At 35.3% G+C, this 25,617-nt stretch overlaps 1 protein-coding gene across 1 annotated transcript; it reads left to right on the forward strand.

Moving 5' to 3' along the window:
- The first annotated feature begins 393 nt into the window (after positions 1-393).
- LOC108669471 lies at positions 394-25,617 on the forward strand. The gene is made up of 7 exons (XM_018156813.2): positions 394-756; positions 14,188-15,425; positions 18,887-18,964; positions 19,109-19,138; positions 20,804-20,887; positions 22,840-22,924; positions 24,129-25,617. The coding sequence occupies exons 1-7, from the start codon at positions 672-674 to the stop codon at positions 25,055-25,057; spliced, it is 2,529 nt and encodes an 842-aa protein (XP_018012302.1). The 5' UTR covers positions 394-671; the 3' UTR covers positions 25,058-25,617.

Here is a 25,617-nt window from a genome sequence, read left to right on the forward strand (position 1 = left end):
AACCGTATTTTATTCGTCTCGCAAAATGTTGCGTGCAGAGAAGAATAATTAATAAACAGAACGCTCTACTTATGAGGAAAGGATGAACAATAAATTATCTATAAATTTCGTTTGGTGCGAGCAAGGAATTGTTGTGAAAGAAGTGATTAGCAATTTAACTGAGGAAGCTTTGTATATGTACTGTAACGTTTCTGATTCAGTGCGTTGCAATGTGATTTATACAATGTGATTTATACTATATATACGCTAGTTAGTAGAAGTGATTTGAAAGGAGCACCACAAATTGTAGTTAGTTCTATAGCGTGAGGAAATGAATTAAAAATTATATTATTGTCCTTCCGTTCAGACAGGATCGATAATAAATAATAATTCACAATGTGTGTTTAACTTGACTTAATTTTTTGTGTTGATGAACCAACGGATTTAAATAGTAAATATAGTCCATTCATAAGGAATTAAACGCTGAACCGCGTGAAAAATATCTGTATTGTGAATTATGAGCTGAAAAAATACATATTTTTATCTAGCGCAAAGAAAATTTTTACCAATACCTTTGTCTAAAGGATTATCGAACGCGCAGTGGCAGGATCAGGTGAAACATTCAGTGTCTTCTGGCAAGAAAAAAAGCTTTGTCTTCCACCTCTCCACAGCGAAGAAAAGGTCGCAGGTGAATGATGGAGGTTCATCGGGGGAGCGGGGCTTTTAGGAGCTCATTCGTGCTGCTTCTCTTCCTATGGACTTTACTCACACACAGCGGTGAGTAACAGAGTGAACCAATTAACGGCATCTGAATTATTTAAACCGAAATTGATGATGAGTAGCAGCTGTGGTGCTTTAGGTGCTTTTCCTAGGTGCTTTTACATTTAGGTGTTTTTCATAGTACATTAAGGTGCTTTTCCTAGAGTACTATTTAACAGTTTGAAACATATTTGTGCAGTAGCGTGACATATACTATACTACCTGCGTATTCGGATATTGTTGTCGGAGGTCATTCAAAACGATGATATACAGAATTTATTGATATAAGTAATGTGAAAAAGTATATTAAAATTTTTTTATATACTATATTTTAATTTTGTTATCACAATCCTTCTTACGATTAATGTTGAAAACAGAACATTTAAATGAACCAACGAGCGATAATTTGTGTATTCATTCAAATATTTGAATTGTTTTTCAAATATCTTCATGCGTCTCACCCGTGCAGACTTGTACTACATCTATCATTGTGAAATAACCCGAGATCACGCAAAAAATTCTGTATCATTTAAAATATAAATACAATACAAGATTTGTAAAATTGGATTTTCATAGAATAATGACATTTTTAACGAAATGTGGCACTTCACCCGACTTACATTGAATTTTTGAGGCTGGAAGGACAGGCTTCATTGCATCACAAAGACTTTATTGAATTTGCAGAGCTCTGGAGGCTCCCTGCTGCTGAAGTTTAGCGAGAATAGAAATTTCATTCATACCTAACTCATCATGAGCAGAAAATAGTGCGGAAAAGTTGCACTTAACTCGCAGGTGAAGAATATAACTTGTATAATTCAATGTTTCCTTTATACCTAACTCATCTTGAGCAGAAAATAGTGCGGAAAAGTTGCACTTAATTCGCAGGTGAAGAATATAACTTGTATAATTCAATGTTTTCTTTATACCTAACTCATCGTGAGCAGAAAATAGTGCGGAAAAGATGCGACTAAATTTGCAGGTGAAGAATAAAATAACATAATTCAATGTTTCAGTTTATTTTTACTGTGCACAAAACCAATATGGGTAAATTAACTGAAGCTACCGGAATTTTTTGGTCATTGAGTGTGAGGGATAGATTAGGAAGCTAATCCACATGAATGCAAGAATTATTAAATATTAATCCACAAGAATGCAAAGACCAGTAGAATCTAATTCACTACTGAAAAAATTAGTATCAGTTACTCAGTGACGCGATTTGTAGTGATAGTATTACAAGCCACTCAATTTTACATGACATTGATAATTTTTTTTTCCTAATGGTTACTGATGATAAATAAGAATACATAATTCCATCAAATAAAGAAATTAAGTCCCAACTAAAACATACCTACACTATTTAATATTGGGATACTGTATTTGAAAGCATAATTTCATATAGCACTAATTAACATTGTCATATTGTATTACTGGAAACAAAATTTTAGCCAGAAGCCGGCCATTATTTTAGGATGCTATAGCAAAATACTATGCAGCGAAATGTCGTTTAACATGTTTCTCCTAGAAAATGTTGAAACAACTGATCATTGCATATGTTTTAGCAACATAAATACTATTTATATTATACTTCAGTGTAATTTTATATGAAATTGAAATTTGCTTTATTTCTAACATTTAAAATTGGAATTTTGCTTGAAATTCATCAAATTGTATGTTACCGAGGTACGAGTTTGTTGCGATGACCGTAGTATGTGCCTTGTAGATTGTTTTAGAAAAAAAACTTCCAATTGCAACTTCGTTGAATAACCTTAACTGAGCTGCAATGCGCGACTCTCTGTAAACATTTTCTTCTGATAAATTCTTTAAGTTGTGAAATTCAAATATTTCGTCGATTTTATGGAACCAAAACTCATGTGGTTTTCATTCATGACATTCCACATATAGATGACACATTACCCTAGTCTGATTTTTAAACACATAGTTGCTGCACGGTCTATACATTTTTTCCGAAGCTATTACGTATTTGCTACAAATCTGTTCGAATGTATTTTATCTGAAGAAGATGTGTATCGTCTTCAAATTATTATATAAACTTTATTCGCCCCAACCCCACCAACGCAAAAATTGTTCGGTATTGTGGAACAAAGATTGCAATGGCTAATGGACTTCCTCTGATTTGGCTGAAATATATCATGCGTTGAAGATAAATATTGTAATTGAACGTTCATTTTACATCAAATTTATTGAAACTCATAGGTGTATATTTTTATCTGTCGGAAACAATCGTCAACCAAATATATTGTACATACGGCAAAAAATTACGTATTCATTTTAACAAAACCTTTAATATAACGGTATACATTTTCGTTGAAAATGCGTTCATAGATTGATTTTAGCCAAAGCAGAATAAAGTTAAGCACTCGTGTACAAAATGTACCCATTGCAGAAGTGATTAAATGCACTGAGCCAGTGCAATCAATAAAGACTTGAAAGAACACATTTTCTGGTGATGCCTCCACAAAGGATTGTGGGCCAGCAGAACAAAGGGCTTTATTGCTTTGCTCCAAAAAGCAATCCATGTACTCGCACGGCCAATGAATAACTGCAATAGTTTTGTATCGGTGGGTGATGCGGACGAAATGAGCACCTGATGATGCATGAATCGTCTAAACTGGTTCAGGGAAGTTAATAAATAACCAAATGCGCAGACTTTTACCTTTGGCTTTCAAAACTTTTCCGATTGCCCTGTCGTGATGAGAGTGCAACATGCACCAGATGTTGGCTCTTTAGTGTTCGTCTCAGAAAAATTAGCCTATAAATTTTGTCTTTGTTTTAATTTTTTTAATTTTTTGACCATATGATGGCTAATTGAAGCTCTTTAGTTTTCCTCGCTAATTTCCTAGCTTGTAAATTTTGTCTTTGTTTTCATTTTTTGAGCACTTCGGCCTGCTAAAAAAATTGTAAGGACAAATCTATTCAGGACGAATCATAATGAGCCACGTAATGTTGGCTATGAAAATGCCTAATTGAGCTGAAAATATATATTATTATATTAATTAAAAAATGCAATTAAATTTCCTCGTCGAATAAGATTCCCTACCCAAATTCGTTTTTGATCATCCAATCTTACATTGACAGGGACTTGCTACCTTTACATATGTTCACAATAATATCACCTATCTAATGTGGAGCAGAGCTACTCCCCAATTTAGTTAAATTAGTTTCACACATGGACCAGGCACAAGATCAATGGAATGAATTCAGTAATAATATTCAAACAACCGCTGACAAGATTCAAGGCAGCAATACTTTCCTTATCAATTCAAGGAACTCAACGTCAATTGATTTCGGTTGTGAGGGTTAAATTCCAGTCTCAGACCACACGAAATGATTTGAAGAATAGAGTTAAATAGATTTAGATTTTATAGATCTCTTGAATGGAAATTTACATACAAACTGTGTTGGGCAATGCTCTATAATAGGCGCTCACTCCACTGAAGATTGTTGATCGAAAACGAACTCTTTTGTTAACATTAATAATCCTAACTTTTAATCATTGCTACTTTTGTAACTTAATGAGGTGAATCTGAGTAAAAACAGCTCATTATTGATTGCTGTGAGCGAAGGAAGCGATCAAAAGGATCACACACAACGTTGCAAAGCAATGAGTAATTTTTGTTCCGCAAGACAACGTGTTGTTTGTAACGTAACTTGGACGGATTATATGAAGAACTTTTTCACTTTAATGAGCGCCGAATTAGTCTCAGTACTATATTTGCTTCTATCTCCAGGTTTTAGCTGCAATTCCCATTAATTAGTTTAAGCTGTCAGCTCTCAACTTTGTTCGGTATACAAGAGACCACCATACCAGGCATCTAAAGTTGAATCAACGTTGATTATGCATTTAAACTTTGAATTTACGTCGATTAAACTTTTCAAAGTTGTTTTGCGAGGAGCGACTGTTATAATTGTGACTATGTTGTGAAGGTCGGATAAGGTTTTCAAGTTAGGAAAACCTTTCGCTATAAAATAAGTGATACTTATCAAACGGCGCTTAAAGAGTTAAAGATTTAGAAATAATTGACAAAATGTCTGCCTAAGCACAAATGGTCAACAATAAATAATATTGATTGCATAAAAAATATATTCAATTATTTAAAAATATACACTTAATTTGTTTTGCTTTTATTTCATATTATATTTAAATTTTTTATTATAATTTCTTTATGTTAGTTGATGTAATTACATTATTGCGAATGAATTTCTCACTTGTTTCTCCAATAGCTAGAAAAATAAACACTATTAAATGAACCAGGTAGTCGACATTGATTTAGTTCACAGGTTCAAGTCATAATTCAAACTCAAGTCACAGTTTAAAGAAGCAGGGAAAAACTGTTTTCAAATAATTCAAATTGAAAACTATCGAATTGAACAGTTGAACACACAACAATTCAATTGCGAGTTCATGGTCGAAAACACTTCCCTCTACATTAAATCTGCCCTCTTACTATGATGACGCATTGAGATTTGATATGATGATAATTTGCTTTAACCAAAAATCAAGCAAATTTTATTGCGAATTTAAGCGAGTTATTGAGTTACTTAGAAAATGTGAACATGTTGTATGAATTGCGGTTTAGTGGAGTTCAGCACGTCTTGTCGTCATTAACTTGACTGCTTGTCAACTGACACTCGTTTCATTTTCCAGAAAGAACTGGAAATCTATAAAATAAGCATTAAAAAACGTTAACATTTCTCGAAGACTTTCGCCATTTGAACTCAAATTGCAAGAATATTTCTACAGATTGAATTTTATTAATAATTTTGCTGCTAGACAAGCGCCGGTAGTAATGTCACGCTACTCGTAGATCGTAAGGGGTTTTGCTTTTGAATAAAGCTCGTTGTTATTGAGCAAATGACCAAGCTTTTCTTGTATTTATGACGGCTATAACTAAAACTCTGCACTAACCTTGGCTCTATTGGCCAAAGCTATTAACACACCGTGACCGTGAACTAAATTCGTCAAAGCCGTTAAGAAACCGTGACCATTAACTCCATTTGGCACAGCTGTTAATAAACCTCGACTGTCAACACCACTGGTCACAACTGTTTAAAAGTTGGAACCGTCAATTCCTGTTGTCAAAATTATTAAGAATCAGTGACCGTGAACTTCATTGACCAGAACCGTTTAATTAAAAACTATATTGTAATCGTTATTCCCGTAATTGAAACTATTATAGAACAGGTTTTGTGGAAATGTAGGTATATGATTTAGTTTATTTCCTGTAAAAAGCTAGAATCAGTGACATCAGCCCATAGTTTATTTCCTGTGAAAAGCTAAAATCAGTGACATCAGCCCATAGTAATGAAGCTTTGTCTGCCAATCTCAATAAATCTTCAGGGAATAACCTCTGTAATTAATTCGTGGTCCATTCGATGAAGTATAAGGAGCGCCTTTAGAATTACAGGGATTTCCACGTGACAGCTCCTCCATAAATTTCTGTCCGCGTGGCGCCTTTGATCAAATGTTTTCATTCAGGCGAAATGAAGTGGTCCCAGAAATCGTTGACGCCATCCATCGTGATCCTGAATTGTATCGTTTTTCATCATTAATTGGAAACAACCTAATGTGATTCCTATGCTATGTGGCTTGCAAGAGACCGAAATAATTTGTCACTTTGTCGACGAATAACATTTTGCCTAGAATTTATATACTTATGTTTTGCGTACAAGAGTTGTTGCAAACTATGGTGGGAGATTCCTGTATTTTTAAAGATTTTGAAGTTCGAAATGCGATCTAATGGCGTGGTAGTATTTATTTGCGATATTTTCGTTCGGTTGAACCTGTATGTTGGAATGAATGGGAGCTGGCAGTTCCTCAGGTTCATCTCGGCCATCATATAAATTAATTTTCCTCGAAAAGATCTCTCCGGACGCCTCTTTTGATAATTTCAACAGTCAAGACCCTAAAAAATATTCTAATATATTTCCTCGAGTCAAGTGCCTTGCGACATCTATTCGGATTACTAGAAAAAAAAATCATTCAGTGGGAGCATTTTGGGCAAGTACATCATTGAGAACCATGTATTGGCACGCTTTTATACCACGCAACATTTAAGTTATGTGTTGAACGAACTAACAAGTCTTAAACTATCTAAGACAAATACCTCGATGCAGGCATAAATTTATTGTATTGTACGATGAAAATCGAGAAGAAGATTCGAGAAAAACATAAGGTAAACTTGTGCGTGACTCTTATAAAGGGCAAAGCCTGAACACTTGACATGCTTCTCGCACGTCCTCGGTTCATGAATGGGAAACCAATATTGGGGTTCGCTCTTTTCCATTGATTAATAGCCATGATATTGTGATGGATGAAAGTTCCATACAGAAAAGAGCCTTGCGTGACTAACTTCTCGTGTGAAAAGAGAATTCTTCAAGCTGACTAAAAAGCTACACGCTTACAGGCTTGCCTCTGAGGCGTGAGATGGCGAGAGTCGGGAAGACTTCGTTGAACTGGAACATAAATTTCGTCTCCGCAAGAAAAAAATGATACCTCTCATTATATGATGTAAATCACCCTACTGAGCATTGGGTACGGTTTGAAGGGAATAATTTCGATGCAAGATACAAGAAGAAATATTAGTAGCTTTTTATATCGATATTATTGATTCATTGTTCCTGGCGCATCTGCAAGAAGAGAACAGTCGAAATATTCCGATTTAAATGGTCTGCGTGATGCAGGAGGCTTCAGTGATATAAGAGTTTAATTTTCATCATCTAATTAAATCTCCCCCACTTAATTAAAATTTACTCGCTTATATAATGGGAAACAATGCTTAGCTCATATTTCAGGTCAAAAAATATTACGAACGTTCATTTTATTATACGTATTTTTAGCATTTTAATTAATAAATAATCATATCTCAAGGATTAATTAATAAATAATCCTCTCCAAGATTTACCGCAATTATAAAGACCCCACATGTCGATTTATTCTTGTTAACTTCAACTCAACAACATCAAAGGATTCTTCATATGCAATTCAAATAAACTCCATCCACAACAAACAAGTCGAACTAACGACCAATTTTCATGTTTACATCAGTTCATGTTAATGATAATTGAATCCAGAAACATCCATTTAAAATTCAAACAAGATATGGAGTATTGGATGTGGTTTTGAAGGGTATTGGCTTCCTCATACTGATTGATTGGTTATGTTTTCTCGTTTTTTTAAATAGCTTTCATGTTATTCAAAGTTAGACACGAGCTCTCCAATTTCAATAAAGAATTTAATAAGGCACCTCTGTTGACAGTCTGCCTTGCCATGGAGTTAATTTCAGTTCTTGTTTGCATGCTGTTCTTGAGGGCAGGTAAAACGACTAAAAAACTTGAATTACCATCTATCGCATCTATCTTTTGCGATATTGTTTGCTGTACCCTCTTATTTTATCTGTTTGTGGTATAATCATATCAATGAGTGACGCGATCGTCAAAATTTTAATATTAAAAATAATAATTCTAAATTAATATAATTTTTTACATGTACGCATGTTAAACTATAATATACTATATACAAAAATTACCGAAAATATTCATGGGCATTATCTTTAGAGTATATACTCGTATTTGGCAGCTACTTCGTGACGACCACGTTGCTATTTGCAAGTCTAATAACAATATTTGAAAGTTCACCGCAAAGACTATGGATGGTCATCTTAGATCAAATCTAATCTGTCTCCATTGTAATCTGAGCAGGCAAATGCATGAGTATCGATATTGAGACCCATACAAATTTTGAGGTAAAGTACTCGGTAAAGTTATTGCGCTCATTATTTCAAAAATAAAATTCAACTAAATTATTGTGATTCGTAATACGATAGAAAGGTTCAGCTTTGAATAAAGGCAAATTCATTCTTGCTAATTATCATTGTATTTAAATTAGGTTAAAACATCTATGATGTTTATTTATTCAGTATTTAAATTAGTTTAGAACAATTATGATATTAATTTAATTCACCTCGTACACTTCACAATCATCATCCTCTTATTTTGCCGAGCTTTAGGGGGTAAAATACAAAGATAAATTATTATTCACTAATCAAATAAAACCTTTGGCCGCAGCTAAATAAGTAGAATCGGGAAGCAAGAACCAATAAATAAATTGGGATTTTCAGGAATGAGATCTGGAAATCTTTGGGAAAGAGTTTTTGAAATGCACAGAGTTGAGAAAATGGAATTTTACAGTAATTTTCTGAGAATGAAATGAGAATTTTACAGTAATTTTCATTAACAGAAAATTTCATTGAATATTCACGTGATTGAGTGGATGATTGAGTGGACAGGATAAGTACAGGATAACTACAATCTTAACGCAATGTAACTTCGGCTTAGTGTTCCGTAATGTCGCCTAAAACTTAGGCGACATTACGGAACACTAAGCCGAAGTGAAAAATTAACCAATGCAAAACAATTTTATTCACTAACACAGAAGCGATTGTTGTAAACTAAAGAAAAATTTGAATTTATCGATTCTTACTGAACTTAGAATATTACGTGAATGAAAATATCGAGAGAGGAAAATCTGGGCAGCGAGTAACTTGCATCACGTCACTAAGCTCTTGCTAATGTCTCGTCAAATGCAGTAACCGTAATAACGAATCAAAAAATCGCTTTAGAAATATATGGGAAAATAATGCAATAAAAAAACAAAACCATTCGTACTATACCTCTTTACTCTCACGAAGTATATGAATTCCAAGCATTACAAATACTTGCAGAATATATTACTATTTCCTTGATTTTATTATTATTTTCAACAGTTTATCATCTGCCACAGCAATTTTTCATTTTAAATTTAATATTACTGAAAAACCTTATGATACATGCTGAAGCTTAAGCTACAGTTCCATGTCAACAAATCAACAATATCTTTCCATCGAAAACGTCACGTTCCCCTCACTTCGTAGCGCTTACAAGTTGAAAAATTTCGAGAGTTTTTCTCGAGTTTGAAGCGCTTCGAAGAAATCGTTCATCTTCATTAAACTTCGCTCGGCTAAACGCTAAGCGTCTGACAAGCATCGCAGTTACTGTCACTTAAAATCGACAAGAATAACTCTTTTCCAATGACAAGGTTCGTCGATGAGACGTTAGAAGAAGCGAGTCAAGTTTCCTGTACTAAGGATAATCGTGATCATAAAGCACTCAAACCTCCAAGGCAAGGGTATCGATTTCAGATATTGTATCGTTGCGTCATAGAGCCAGGAACCAAGCGGGAAATTTTGAAAATTGATCGGCAAATGAATTTGTATCGAATAATTCAACAAATTCCAATTTATTGTGTTCACTTAATTATTTGCATTAATTTAATACGACAAAATGATATGAATTCAATTTATTAATGTCATTTTATATATTGATTTACGTGCAGGCAAAATTCTGCATGTCTGATGTAAAATGCAGAAATTTCCTTATTGGTTTTTCCCAACAAATGCAACTCAGAGTAGAAATTTTTCATAATTCATATCCTAGGATAATTTAAACTCCTCAATTCATTGGAAAAAGAGCAGCCAGCGTTCATAACACTGAGATAACAATGCGTTCTTTCAATATTAAAGAATTCTAAAATTCCATCGTGCCTCAATTCACCGAGGATGCCGAGGCTAGTGGAATGAGCATTGGAGCAAGTCGCGGAAAATTTCAAACCAAAAGAAAACCCCGAATAATTTCAGAAAAATATTCCGCTTTATTAAAAATATTTTTTCTTTGTAACTCCTATTGTGGCTTGTCAGCCATTCACAGGTGGAAATCAACGAGAATATTTTATCAGAACTAATGCTGATTAACATATCATAAATGCTTATGAAAAAACAAATTTAAGTTGTGAAATTTACCAACCAATTACAGTAGAATGAAATGGAAATTGTCTCGCCGTTAATGGTTTTTTTTTGAGCATCCACACTTTATCGTGGTTGGGTAGGAACAGCTTTGCTTGTAAATGATATTCATCACTAAATTATAAATAATCAAACATGCAAGATTACTTTAATAGCCAATTTTATCCCCACAGTTAAGTGTTTGTCGCCTGCCACTTATTGGCTTCATTTGAACAAATGCTGTAATAGATATAAACAAAAAAGTTAACGATATTTTAGCGCCAACTCTTTAAGTTGAGGTTAAACTTGGCTGATGCAATATGGGGATGCGTCCATTCTGCGATTTTGAATATGTACAGCAGACGCATGAAAGCCAACAGTATAAATTTACGCTAAAATATCGATTAAAACACGGCTATATAATGATTTAATATCCAAATTTAACACCTATAAGCAATTTTGAACAGCTGTTATAACGTCACCGAAAAATTATCAATGAAAAGAATAAATGCAACAGTCATAAACAAATAACTTGTGCCAAAAAAATCAACACAAAAAAACTGCTAGCACCTGTAGATTAATGAAAGTTCAGTCAATGAAGCTGGGATACCAGTTCGACCGACCCATTCATTCGCTTCTGGAGCAATCATCGAGTTAACCCTTGGCATCGTAAGCGGGCATTATTTACGATTTCTCTGCGGCGATCAACCGAAGCATTACCTTCTTCGTTCCGTTTCTTTATAACCCAATTATGATCGTTACGCGACGATGGTGTCCAATATTCTCGACCTCTTACTGCTTCTTCTAACTTCTCCGAGATCTCCAAAAGGGCGCTCGAAACCATTCCTCTATCGGAAGCCAGTGAAGGTTGAGAGTAAATTGGAATTGAATATTATTATTATTTTAATAGCAGTTTAACTGCGGCATCAGTTGCATAGTGAAACATTGTATTCCACGTCGATTTAGTCGAAAAACGAATAATTGATCGAAGATAACATTTTCGACGAGATCGGGAGGAAAACCAAAAGTAAATTGTTTTTGCTTAATGCAAAAAAAAATATTTTTATTGTAACATTCTAAAGATCAGATGTGCATAAAATTCCGTATTTAGACATTTTATTCCGCATTTACGTTACGATCATTTTTTTACAACTTTTTATCATAGTATGGCTCCCTTTGACCTGATTCCTCTCCCGAAGGATATATCAATACGCTATATTAGTAAAATCAATAGCAGTCTCACGAATAATTTCGATATCAATCAAATGACAAAAAGAGCTGTTGGAAAGTTGTTACCTGATATTAGATGTTTTGAAACTAGATGCGAACAACGGACCATTTTTATCGTTAACATTAATGAATGAAATTACGAAGATTAATTAAAATGAATAATTAAAATCAGTATCAGTTAATATGCCTTATCCAAGCAAAAACAAATCATGAGCAATTTGATAATTTAAGAACTAAGTTCCTAATTTCTTAGGTGCAATGGCATAATAGAATTTTAAACCACATAAATTTATCAGGTAACTTCCTCAATAAGTGAAAATTGCGTGGAAATGAGCAAGAATTTCTGTTATATAAAAATGAATTGTATTTGTTTCAAAAGACTGCATCGTAAAAACCCGATTATAAATTAATAATAAGCAAATTATTTTTTTACGATAATATTTTAGTCATATTGTATCGTAATGTTCCTGAACGTCGATGAAACATGTTCTTTCAATTTTTTGTAATTACTCATCATTTTCATCATTAGTGCACGTATTATCATAACTTTCTCAAGTATACCTAACGGCCTAAGTACATGTAGAGGCCGAGTTTTCGTCTGCGATAGGTGTGTTCAGCTTGGAAAGTCGTCAGTAATTAGCTGACGGAGTTACAAACTTATAACTTATTATCATAGTATGGCTCCCTTTGACCCGATTCCTCTCCCTAATGATATATTATCACGCGATATTAGTCAAATCAATTGCTGTCTCACAATAATTCCTATATCAATCACTAATTTCACACCGTTTTTTTTTTGTACCTGAATAGATTACTATGTAAGTGAAGAATTTTTTCAATTAGTTTACAGAATCAACATTGTAATTTTCCATTCCAGCCTTACGATTGCGGACACTTTATAGGGAAGTCAACTCCCAAGCAGGATAGGAACCATTCCTTAGCTGGTAGGTCAACTAAAATACCACCAAGAAGGTTCATTTCCGATAAAACTTCTTCATAGAATCAGACATCATTTAAGTCCCTTAGGAAATTTGTGAAAATTTAAAATTGGCAAGTTATGTGGAAAAAAATTGTCAGTCCAGTCCTTCCAATCGGTCTTAATTGGTACCGTGATAACAATGAAATTTTATATTCAAGCAATATTCTGAAGCGGATACGCTCGCAAATAAATCACTATGTATTTTCAGCATCTGCATGGCTTCTAACAAACACACAAAAAACATATCTCCTAAATATATGATATATGATATATGATGTTTATTTAAAACTTTTTGATAATAAAATAATATTAACACTCGAAATTACGCAAAAATGTCATTATATATCCATTGAACCTAAAAAGGATCTAATCGGCGAGTAGAGACATATATAAAAAAATGTTCAATAGGACTTATTCCTTTTCCTCTATAAGTTGCAATTTTTTCGTAACCAAACTAATCACTAAATTGTACATGGTAATACATATCAGAAAACGAAATACTAAGATATACAGTATACAAAATCAGTTTCATTTGCCACAAAACGCATTTCCTGTATCAAGATTGATGCCCTGGTCACACGGTCCCCGAACGTCCATATGTCAGCGGTAGGCCTTCACAGGCCGGATTAATATCGACGCTTCTGGGATTGTCAGGAGCGCCGTACGTTGTTTCCTTGTTTTATCGAGATTGCCGGTCACCAAACTTGCAGTAGCTGATTTTCGGACATGTTCTGAACGTCGGACATGTTAACACCTGAAAAAATGGTGTTTGATTTTTATCTAACAGTACAATGATTTTGATTGCGGCTTATAGACTTAATGTTTGATTTCCAGGCAAGTTTAGATTCTAACTGCCATGAGTTTCATTTTGAAAATGTATCTAATAAGATACAGGTACAAGCAAAGAAAAGACTCAAGCAATACACTAATACGTATAACTTCAAAAATATATATTCAATTGTTATTTTGTAATATATATTCTTAGACAATTGAGAAACCAAGTTTTCAGTTCATTTTATTGTTTGTTTGTATGGTGATAATTTGAGAAATCAACCTCGGGACGAAAAACTTCGAAAAAAAATTAAAAATTCATGAGGCGTTTTCAAAATCGATAATAATTTCACAACATATTTTGAATAATTTTTGCCACTAATTTAATTGTTGTTTCGGGTTCTTAAATTTGAGCATTTGAACAATGCAATGTTTTTGGTGGTTATACGCATATACCTGTATGATAATATAAATATTATTTTACGTTGTACTGAAACTTTAGTAAAATATTTCTATTTATGTGTCCCTCTATCTCCACGTAAGCTTTCATAATTATGGATGACTGCAAAATATCCGATGATGTGACGTTCTCAATGCTCGAAATTGCTGATCGCAACTTTATTTTCTCTACAGGTCACGCGTTCGAAGAACTCGAATCCAACGTCCCCGATCTCATCGTCTACAACGAGGAATATTCACAATTGGCTAATTTAAATGCATCGAAGTCAGAGCTAGATCCGAATTTCTCGAATCCAATGAATTGGCAGAATGATTTTCCCTTCATGGATTTGAACCAGCCTTCGCTGTACAAAAGTGACGATTTGATAGGCTGTATTGAGCAGGTCAACGAGAATCGATCTTTTGATGGAAATTTCTCTTTGGAATCTGACGTGAGCTCTAATTATCTCTTAATAAACTCATCACTCTCAACGATTAACCTGGTGACTGATTCAGTTGCAAGAAAACCAAAAGGCTTCAAAAGGAACAAACTCTGGCGAAACCTTAGAAATAATTACGTCCAGAACTCTTCTAAGAATTCAGTGGTCAGAGTAAACATGAAGAGCAAGAAGTTGTACATGAACAAAAATAAAACGATTTCACCTACTGACTCCTATGAAAATTTATCAAAGAAAAACAATGTATCAGACTCGAACACGGCCGAGGATATTTTTATGGACCGAGAAAAGACTTTTCTCACTCGCCATTTCTTGAAAGTGGCTCCTCAACGGGAGTCCCTCTTTACGACCCTGGCACCACTCACTTCGACAATGAGAGTTCGAAGTCGCATGAGCAGAGACAACCGGAAGACCATCCAGGCCATTGAACGAGAGAGAAATCATCAAGCACAAGAACTGAATCGTGTGAGTGTTGACTATACTGAATCACACCAGCCGTTTAACCGGAAACCTGCCAACCTTCCTGGCACTAATAAAAATTATGGCGCGAACGATCAAAATTCTTTAGGCCACAAAGTGTATCAACCACATTCATCGCAAGCTTCGGATCAGATAAACGAAATTAAACCTTCCCACTATGGTGACATAGAGATTGCTAACGAAAACCATCTTGTAAAGCCCACCAGTCAAGCAATATACCCTTCACTGCCGGTGATTCAGCCCCTGCAGCAGCACGTAAAGCCGAAACTGAAATCTGAATCTCAGCTGCACTTTCCTGGAGGACGTGTCCAGCTAAGTGGCTCCAGCAGCAGTCCAGTAGAGCCGATAAAACCTCTTCTGCAACTCGGAGGCCGTGGAGGCAGCGTGCTGCCTCAGCATCCAGTCTTCGATGACGCGGCGCCCAAGAACCTTACAGGACTCACTGGCAGTGCCGCGTATCTTCACTGCGTTGTTCACAACTTGGCCAACCGAAGCGTGAGTAGACTATACGTTACTTACGTTAAGAATATTCTATGTCACAAATTAAAATAATTGTAGTTTTATTGGCCAATCGAAGCGTGAGTAGACTATACTTTACTTACGTTAAGGATATTCTATGTCACAAATTAAAATAATTGTAGTTTTATTGCCCAACCGAAGCGTGAGTGAACTACACTTTACGTTAAGTATGTTCTTTTTTCCTAATTTAGATTAATGGAGTTTTATCACAGAAACGTGATATATTAAGCCAAATATTTTAGCCCAGTGGACAACCTATTATTTAAGCGTGCAAGTATGCCATTGTATTTACTTTTTCCGATTAAAATCAAGTTTGTTATGTGTCACTGTTTCGACTCTGCATATTCTGCGGTTCAAAACAAGATGACCCACTAAAATTTTCTTAAAAGTTGGTCATTTCAGGTGTCAGAAAAAGAAGATGGATGGATAGAGAATACAGGTCTATCATTTCTTTGCTTTTAAGTAGTCTAAATTTTTGAGATTAATTAAAATACGTCGCAAACGTTTAAAATATATGTATGCACATCTAACCTCACCTGCAACAATCCATTCATATTTAATTCAATATTCTAAAGTATATCGTGTAAACTTAGGTGTCAGTAAAGGCAACCTTACTTCGTATAAGTGGCGATACGCTCATGAAATTCGACGCTGTGGTAGAATAAAAAATGCTCCCACAGAAGCTCTTTTCCCTCGTGGGATGAAGCATCAGAGCTCTAACTTCCTGCGAGCTGAGCACGATTCAAGAGATATTTTCGAAATCCTCTTTGCTAAGATCTTTTAATTTTATCCCCACTGAAGATCGGCTCTTAGCAGCAGCTTAGCGAATCTGTAGAATATTAAAAAATTTAACCCATGTGATAAAACTAGCCGAACATTCATCAATGTGAAAAATAAAGTTATAGGCCTGGAGATTTGAAAATTCTAAATTTTGTATGCGACGCGGGAATTGTGTTAACTCATTGGAGCCATGATGGAGCGTTGCTTTCGAACTTTTATTCCTAAAAAATTCGTGAGGCAAAATTCTACTTTTTCGCTCCAAGGCTAATACGATGTATAGCTAAAAAGTTTGCTTGAAAACTTTCGATGATGAAAGATCGCGAGCATTCGAACTTTCATACAGTTGGAAATTGAAAATAAAAAGAGAGTATTTACGTACGTTCACACTTGAGACTGTTTTTCACCCTGGCAAAGACGATTCACAATTAAATTTTCATTGACAAAAATTTTTACTTCACCCTCGTTGAAGGGAGTTCACAAAAAGAGTAATATACATTTGTCATGAAAAACATCAGATTGGAAACAGAGGAGATATTATTTGCAAACCACAATTCATTGAACGTCTGTCAATCTTATATACATTTCTCCCTTTAAAACTTTCGGAACATCAGGGAAGGCCATTACTCTGCCTCGTCGAGGCGTCATTTGTCTATCCGTCATAAAAGGCCTCCCTTGAACATCGTCTAAAGTTCGATTTTCCCGGAGCTCATTTCCATCCCAGCGCAAAGAAGCCGTAAGAAACAGGCTAGCGTAAAAGCTGCAAATAAACTCCAGATGTAGGGTTACGTTGCCCACGGGTGTCATGGAACTCCCTGGAAACTCATTTGTTTCGCCAGTTATTGTTGCCATCTTTTGACAATTGACGGGTTCTGCTCCCTGGCTCCCCGCCAACAATAGCCATGGGGCTTCGCCAGAATCTCTCATCGCTTCGAAATTGTTGCCCAAAACCCATACATTTCGAAATACCATTCACGAATTTTCTAAAACATTTTGTCGGCCCTTCGTCGTACAATGCAAGTTCTGGCTAGGAAAAAGGTCGTACAGCGATAAGAAATATCCTGTTTGTGTCGACATTGAACATGACGACCTTATCATTTAGATCCATTTTTGCATGACCAAATTTTGTCGAAGGTTTACTTTACAAAGCACAGTAATGCGGTTGTGAATCCATTACAACGTGTATTGATTCCAGTCACAAAATTTCCAGCTTTGACTTGAATAACATGGGATCCGTAGTTACCATTAAATTTCTGCTTCATGCATGATAGGCGGTAATTATCCTAGTTACGAATATTCGTGTGCACGAATCGTTGTCTGGTACAAAGCCTTACTTATATTGTGTGGCACAATACCAAGGAAATGCCTAATGAGCTTCCATATTCTGAAGAAAGATAATGAAGGCGCCGTTCCACCTTCTATTGAATTCTTGAGGAGGATTATAAATTCATTTGAAGTTAGGCTTTTCAGTCAAGCGCTTGGCATGTTCTGTATGCTCAAGGAATTAATGGATAGAATATGATAAATTTATTACGCAGAATATACGTTTCATCAAAGTGATGATATGCAATAATTATTATTACCAGCCACAAAATGTTTAATATATCAATGATATTTCATTAGTTTATGATCTGAATAAATCGAAAAAGTTGGAAAAATAGTCCTCTGTACGCTTTTTAATGATAATTTCGCGGTTTACAACTTTTAATTTAAAATAATGTTGTTTTGCTTAAAATAGTATTCAGAAATAAATAGTGGTTTGAAATAGTTTCTTTGTATGTATGGACATTTTTTGCCACGTCTAATTAATACAATAGGACGATATTAATAATTATAATTTGTTCTGCAATCAAAACAATTATTTGAAAGCCCGCGACAATGTTCGATGAATTAAATTAATTAAATTAAAATTAATTAAAAATTAAATTAAAATCAAATAAAAATTAAATTAATTAATTAACAATTAAATTAAAAAAAATCACTCCGAGAAAAAAAAAATGAATTACCATTCAATCATCGTTTGTTCCTTGCAATGTAGAACAGTTTCTCAAATAAGTGGATTAATTCTAGTATGCAATTAAAGTTGTAACCGTTTCCTCCTATGTACATTGGACGCGCAATATTCAACATAAAACTTCGTGGTTCGGGCCGCTGTTCCGCTGAGTGACTTGATAGCCGCAGGAAATTAGAGCAGGCGGCCGAGTTCTCCCGCTAATAACCGAGAACGGAAACCTGACCCCAACAGGAAGAGAAAAGACGGCACTCGAGCCCGAATGGCCCTAATGTTCGTGCAGTTGAAATTTAATGGAGCCCCGTAAGCTCTTTTGTCACAAGTAAAACCCCAGGTTCAATTTAATCCAATAACGCCGGGAACGTGTGTTTACAGGGGACGTATTCGAACGGTAATTACGGAGCCTGAGTGAAAATTGATGTGGAAGTAAATTACTGTCTAGATAAAGACCTCTGGCGATAAATTTTCCCCTCAATGTTCACGTAAATAAATACCTGGCTTGCATGAGCAAAAAATTCATAAAAATTGTGTGCTTTTCAATTTAAGGACTAGGAGAATATATAATCTAATCGTAAAAAGTAATCAACGCTTAAATTTGTCTTCAAATAACTGTCAAAATATTGAATCAACTATTGGTTTCTTCTGGCAGGTATCTTGGATACGTCAAAGAGATCTGCACATTCTAACAGTCGACCGCTACACTTACACCACCGATCAGCGATTCCAGGTATGAGTGTGTATTGGTATGAATTTGTTTGCATCGTGTCCTAAGTTAGACAAACATGACAACAACGTCAGGCTTCGTGACGACCATGACAACAGCGTCAGGCTTCGTGACGACCATGACAACCTGTCTCTTATACACATCTAGATGTGTATAAGAGACAGCCACGATGATCAGGTAAGCCAGTCCCCAAGTCTTCATTAATCAAAAAGAACTCTTTTATTTCCAGCCTCTTATTTCTTCTCGAGCTCGTCTATCCAGGCCGGCCGCTTGATCATTAGGTTGATCTTGGAACTACCCCAGAAAAAATTGATAAAAAGCATTCGTCCATTTTTTATTATTTTCCAGATTAGTCATCATGGCGGCCGGATTGGCTGCTAATTTATGCAATTCAAAATTAGGCAAATTTGTTTCCAGCCATGATACAGTTTTCCTCAATTCAGTTAGTCACATTCAGATAAAATAGTTCTCCAAATTTTTCCTTTCAAAATTTTAATCGTTTCTTAAGACATGCTCTATTCTCGCATCACTGCGTAATTATTATATTGATTATTAAATTTAATTGTTATATTATTTAATTGAGTAGAAATCCTGAAGTTTTAGTCTGATAACGCGAACGATGTCATAGCATCAATGAAAAGTGAAATTTGACGTTAATCCATAAATACTAAGCACCAATAATCACTGTAAACTTTAGACCGATATTCCACTGAAATCCCATCCGAAAACATAAATTAATGTTTGTTCATGTTGAATAATTTATAACGAGGACGCCAGTACCTGTACAGTAGAGTTTATTTAAACATTCATTTACGTATATTTTGTAAGTTTCTACATTGATTTACTGTTCATTTCGTTATTTGCTTTTAGAAACCTGGATTATTCAGAGAGGCACTGCACTGCTTCAGTTGAGCATTAATAACTCAAGTCATCATTGAAAATGCACGTTGCCGGAGTCTCTCACCGGACAAGCTAATTTTTAAAACATCAAAGGGCTGTTGGGATTTCCTCGGCTAGAGGAAATTCCCTGATTTGCCCGTTGAAACTTTGATTATGTGTTCAACTTTCCATTTGTTCCTAACAATACAGTTGTTGCAAAAATACATTATGATCCGTTGTTTTTGCAGTGTTGCCAGGAATGTATTTTTTGAGTTTTACCTGTTGAAATCATTCAACTAGAGCTATTCTGAAACTCTTTAGATCAAATTAACTTTTGGATTGATTAACTTACTGAACTGTATTAACTTTTTTACTTTGGAATTTCATTTTGAAAAAAAGGTTCTCTGGAGAAGTAGTGGAAGGCAGCTAAAATGACTTATATAAACATGCTGTTTTTTGCAGACGTTATGAATGAAACTTGGAGCTATTTTTCAATAAAATCAAAATAAAAAAAATCACTTACCGCAATCAAAATCACTTACGGCAATCAAATTTAAAAAATTATCCACTTTGAAACAATGTACGTTGAAAGTCATTCATTCAAATTTACATGAGCACGTGTGGCAGTGGCGGCTTCATTTCAGTTGACAAATGCTTCACTAAGTGAAAAAAATATTACACGCATCGCCCTCCGCTGGAAAATGAACTCAAATGACCATCACTTAAGACACTGAACGTAAGCAACAAAAATGAAATACCACCCCAGTGCTCCAGAATCCTTGAGCTGCAGAACTCGCAAATTTGCGGCTGACAGTCCTAGAGTTTGCCTCGTCCGGAAATCGTAGCGTGAAACTTCGTTTTCGAGTTGGTAAATCCGCGCCTTGCGCTTCTGTCGATGTCGGCCGTGTTCAGTGCACTTTTAATTACTTCCGAATTTACACGTTTGATTTTATTTCCCTTCAGGTTGTGAACTACGACTCGCCTAGAGGTGGCGTCACTGTGGTCACTGAGAGAGGAAACGTAACTCGTGGCTATCTCCTGATACAGGTTATTGTACTTTTTATTATAATAAGTTTTTATATAGTTTACCAAGCAATGTCCAGGGTTTAGAGCATATCATAAAAGGAAAGCAATGTTCAGAGTTAAAAGCATTTCATTAAAGGAACTATATCATTATTTATTGACACTGCTCAGCTGTTCTTTATCAACATTTCTTTTCTCATACGAAGTGATAGCGACACTTTAAATATTCACTGCGCTAGAAACGCGTCAATCTTGTTTATACTCTCCTGCTATCATATTAAAGGCCACAACGATCCAATGATATTTATTTACTCACTACATATTGTTTGTCGATTCATCTTTAGAAAAACTTATTTGCATATGCCATTTAAACATTTTATAGATGCTGGACAGCATATATAAAGTATATTATTGCTCAGCCCTATCACTTCGTAATTTTTTATTCATTCATTTACTTATTTATATCAATTTACTTATTTAATTGTTTTTTTTTACAGAAACCTAACAAGTTTTTCTCACGGGCCTGTGAGCTCTAAAACTCCGCTGAGAGGTTACATCTCTCGTGTTATCTGTGTTGACGTCTCGTTTAATTCGTAATGGGAAAATATTACCCATTCAAATGAAGTAGCAAATGCACTCAGACTAAATATCTGAATAAAACTTGAATTTCATAATGCCTTATTAGCTATTAAAACATATAAAATTATAATTCCGTGCAGTTATTCCCAATGCAGCGCTTGCAGTTTATAAAATGAAAGTTTCATTGGTATAAATGCTTCGAGCTCCGGCCGCGGCGTTACGAATGAAAAAAAAAAATCTGAGAATAAAGCCGACAAGCTGTATCTCTCAGGAACAAGTCGACTAGCAATAACCAGGATGCACTAAAACTAACTTACAAAGTCAGTCCGTAAAAAGAATAGCAACCATAACACTTGCGAGAGCTGCGCCCCCAGAGTTCATGTGCCTAATGGACGAGACGCAGCCAGACTCCAGTCCAGCGCGGGGTTGCAAGAGACGTTTTCTAGATTTATTTTGAAATTGTTCCTCATGGGACCTCGTCTCTAGCTACTCGGGAATAATTTCTCAAGAAATCCTCTCCTTAAAATTATTCTCATGGAGCTTCTCCTCGATCTTTTCATATATATTTTTCAGCTAGACGTTCATTCATTTATTGTATAATAGTCTTATTTATCATTACTTTTTTCCAGCACCTTATTCTAGATTTCTGTGTAATGATTTTTTTAGCATTTGATGATCATATTATATAATAAGTGTGATGAATGAAAGTGCTAAATCATAATAAATTCATTAGATTGACATAAATTACTTCTATTCAGAATGGAGCCGAACAATCGTCCAATAGTTCTCCCTATTGCAGTTCCAGTAATGAATGCATCAGCTGAGAACTTCAAATAAATTAGTTAATTCAAACTCAAAATATTGCAATTTTCCAGTTGATTATTTTTTATGCAAAAATATATATCTAAGACTGGATAGAAATTCAATTACAATTTGATCAATTTTAATTTCTTCAATTGCCTTTAAGAGTTTAAATAAGTTCTGAATGAGCAACGGTTCAGGATGATCTCTGAGCAATCGAATTAACTTCAAATTCCCTCTTTACGCAATAAATGTACAATTAATTAAGCAATTGCAGGAAGTGCATTATGCATAACATAAATTATCATAATACAAAACATCCTAATTAGGTGGTTAAAAAACAAAAATTTTGTGGCTTTCAGTTTACCTACAGCATCTTACATTGTTCGTTCCTATGTATAAGTCAGCAAAATCCTTGCTGAAAAAAAGCTCACCTTACTTCTTTTGTGTTGAATAATCAAAACAAATTCACAAAGCTCCAAATCCGTCATATTCTTTTACTGGGAACAAAAACATTCTCTTAATCTTTACTTCACTGTTTGGAACGGTGTTCAGTCTTCTAGTCTTTGACTCGAAGTCTTTATTGGTCTTTACAGGAGGCGAAGGGCTCTGACAGCGGTAACTACTCATGTGCTCCATCGAACACAGCTCCAACTTCTCTCAGGGTTCACGTACTCAACGGTGAGAGTGATACATATCAGAGTCTCGATTTACGGTTCACCACTCTCAATAAAATGTTGCTAACTCTGAAGAAAGTCCGGCGTCTTCAGTACCAGCTCACTAGGAAAAGAATGCCGAATAAACTCTTGAATGTCGTTAACTGTAAACGGTGAAACTCATGAGCTTGTTTGTCAATAAGTCACTAACTCTCTTCATTCAGTTTGTATTGAGTAATGGCTTTAAAATTTTTTATCCCTTTCATTGCTAAGAATGAGGGCAAAGAGACAATTGGAAGAATTACCAATATTCTCTGTTTCAAAAACTTCAATCTGTTTCGTAAAATTGAATTGGATTTTAAAGCTTGAGTCTTTTTCAGTTCTATAAACCACGGATCATAAATGACATTGAAATTCAAGCAAATCAATGATTGTGGCACGTGTATGAAGGCTTCTTGTCATTGAATGACATATATTCGAAATTTTGCCTGAACAGCAATTTTTCGCAATGCACGTTCAATGCCTTGCTTTCAAGTAAATGGCTGCTCGCAAATTTGTCCAATATTAGACCCAATTGAGAGAAGAGACCAATCTAGGTTGTCGCGCAATCAAAGGATTTGTTCGAGGGCAGATACATCGAAAAGATCAAATATGATGCATGTAGGTATGATAAAAAATATTCGTTAATATTACCATCTGGGGCCTTGGAATAAAACTCGGAAGACAAATTAGTGGAGAAATAATTTCATTGTATCATCAGAAGTATCAAGTTTCATTGTTTTTTCCTTCATCGCTACCGCACGCAACGTAATCTCTGATTTATAATCAGATTCAGAATAAAGGCAATAAGTCTTCTCAGTCTCGTCTTCAATCCAGTATTTTTGATTTTTCACATCAAAATTATTCTAACAAATCTTTTAGTACTTTTGATTCCGTCATGTGTTACGCTAGTTTTAAATCTGGCTCCCGCAGCAATAAACTAGCTTTTTCATTTTACTGTACTGCCTCAAAGCAAGTGTATTTTTATTACCTGATGAATGGTTTCCACTAGTCATATCTACGGAATCACTTTCTGAATCAACGGCACGATTTTGTGAGTCACATTAATCATCACTTATTTCGCATCAAAAAATATATCGTAAGTCACATAAAGCATCACTTTTAGCATCAACAATTAACGAAGCGGAAGTGGTAGGCAGTAAACGAAGCCTTCTTTGTTTTGTCATCAGGCGAGATGCCAGCAGCAATGCAGACGAGCTCAGCTCACCCTAGAGCGGATCACCGACCTCTTCTCTTCTTGCTGTGTCTGCTGCTGCTGCGTCATCTCCTCACGGTCACTCACGGGTCGCAACTTCCAGCGATGATCGTGGCGAAACCTTCCACGAAAAACACCACTGATTCAACAGGTATCTCCGATTCTGTTAACGAAACTATTACGGTCGACAACGCCGGTATCGTTGACACAACCGATGTCGTCGACACCACAAATAAAGTGGACATTAGTGGTGCCGCTGAAACCGCCGGTATCGTTAACACTACCGATGTTGTTGACACCACAAATAAAGTGGACATTAGTGATGCCGTTGAAACCGCCGATGCCGTTGACACCAAAACCGCGGCCACCACAAATACAGTGGACATTAGTGATGCCACCGAAACCGCCGGTAACGTTGACACAACCGATGCCATCGACACCATAAATACAGTGGACACTACCGAGGCCGTCGAAACCGCCGATGCCGTTGACACCAAAACCACGGCCACCATCATTGCCGCAGTCGCTACCAACATCATCGTGCTGAGTGGCTGTGCTTGTCAAACAAAGAGAGCCGCGTTGCAAACAACACACGCTAGCTATAAAAAGTTGCTTGACCAGAATACGAACAAAAATATTGAGGAATTTATTTTTTGGGAATCGCGTGATCACTTTGATGAATCGATACACCAAGAACATTTGTCGAATGTCCAGTGTAACCACCAATTTCAAGGTTTTCAATCTCAACTTGATGAATTTAACATCGGAGTTTCTTTCACTCGAAACTTTAATATTGATGCAAACCAATATTTAAACTCAAATTCAATGACACTGACTTCAGCAGAATGTTTTCCAGCTGAAAATTTTTATACTGCTAATGACAAGCCGGCCGTATATTGTTGAATAGTGAGTAATCTATGTCGTATAGAATAATGTATATATCAATTGTACGAAGAAAAATTGTATAAATGGATGTTCTGAATATTATATTGCTATTCATCACGATATTAATGTTTTTGTACATAATTAGTTTCGTATGAAATTATTAGTTGAGATTCAATTGATTTGCGATGACTGCGATCAATTAATGCCCTGACAAAATTTTTACTCTGAATATCGTCCAGCATTGTTGTGCGAAGATTTCTCCTTGAACAAGTGCACATTTATATTTATATTTAATGAGAGCCCTATCCTTTGTATTTATTAATACTTATCCATCACATCAGTCCTTGCATGTAAAACTTTGAAATATTCTTTATTCGATTACGCTTACAGAAATTTAATACCTTCAGATATTCGCTGAAAAATAATTTAGAAATGTAATATTCCCAGCCATAATTAAATGACTTACTAATCGGGATATACATTCATGGCAGGATGGATATTGTACATTTTAATTTAGAATTAATGTCTAATGTTTTGTAATGTTTATGAATGTTGAAGGTCCGTATACTCCGAATAAA

The sequence above is a fragment of the Hyalella azteca genome, unplaced genomic scaffold (assembly GCF_000764305.2).
Source record: "Hyalella azteca isolate HAZT.00-mixed unplaced genomic scaffold, Hazt_2.0.2 contig7540, whole genome shotgun sequence".
NCBI lineage: Eukaryota > Metazoa > Arthropoda > Malacostraca > Amphipoda > Hyalellidae > Hyalella > Hyalella azteca.

Excerpts from the sequence above, each read along its gene's own strand:
- LOC108669471 (XM_018156813.2), top strand. The coding sequence starts at position 672 with ATGATGGAGGTTCATCGGGGGAGCGGGGCTTTTAGGAGCTCATTCGTG. Across the intron at positions 15,426-18,886 it reads ACAACTTGGCCAACCGAAGC|GTATCTTGGATACGTCAAAG; the intron begins GTGAGTAGACTA and ends TTCTTCTGGCAG. Across the intron at positions 20,888-22,839 it reads GTGGCTATCTCCTGATACAG|GAGGCGAAGGGCTCTGACAG; the intron begins GTTATTGTACTT and ends TGGTCTTTACAG.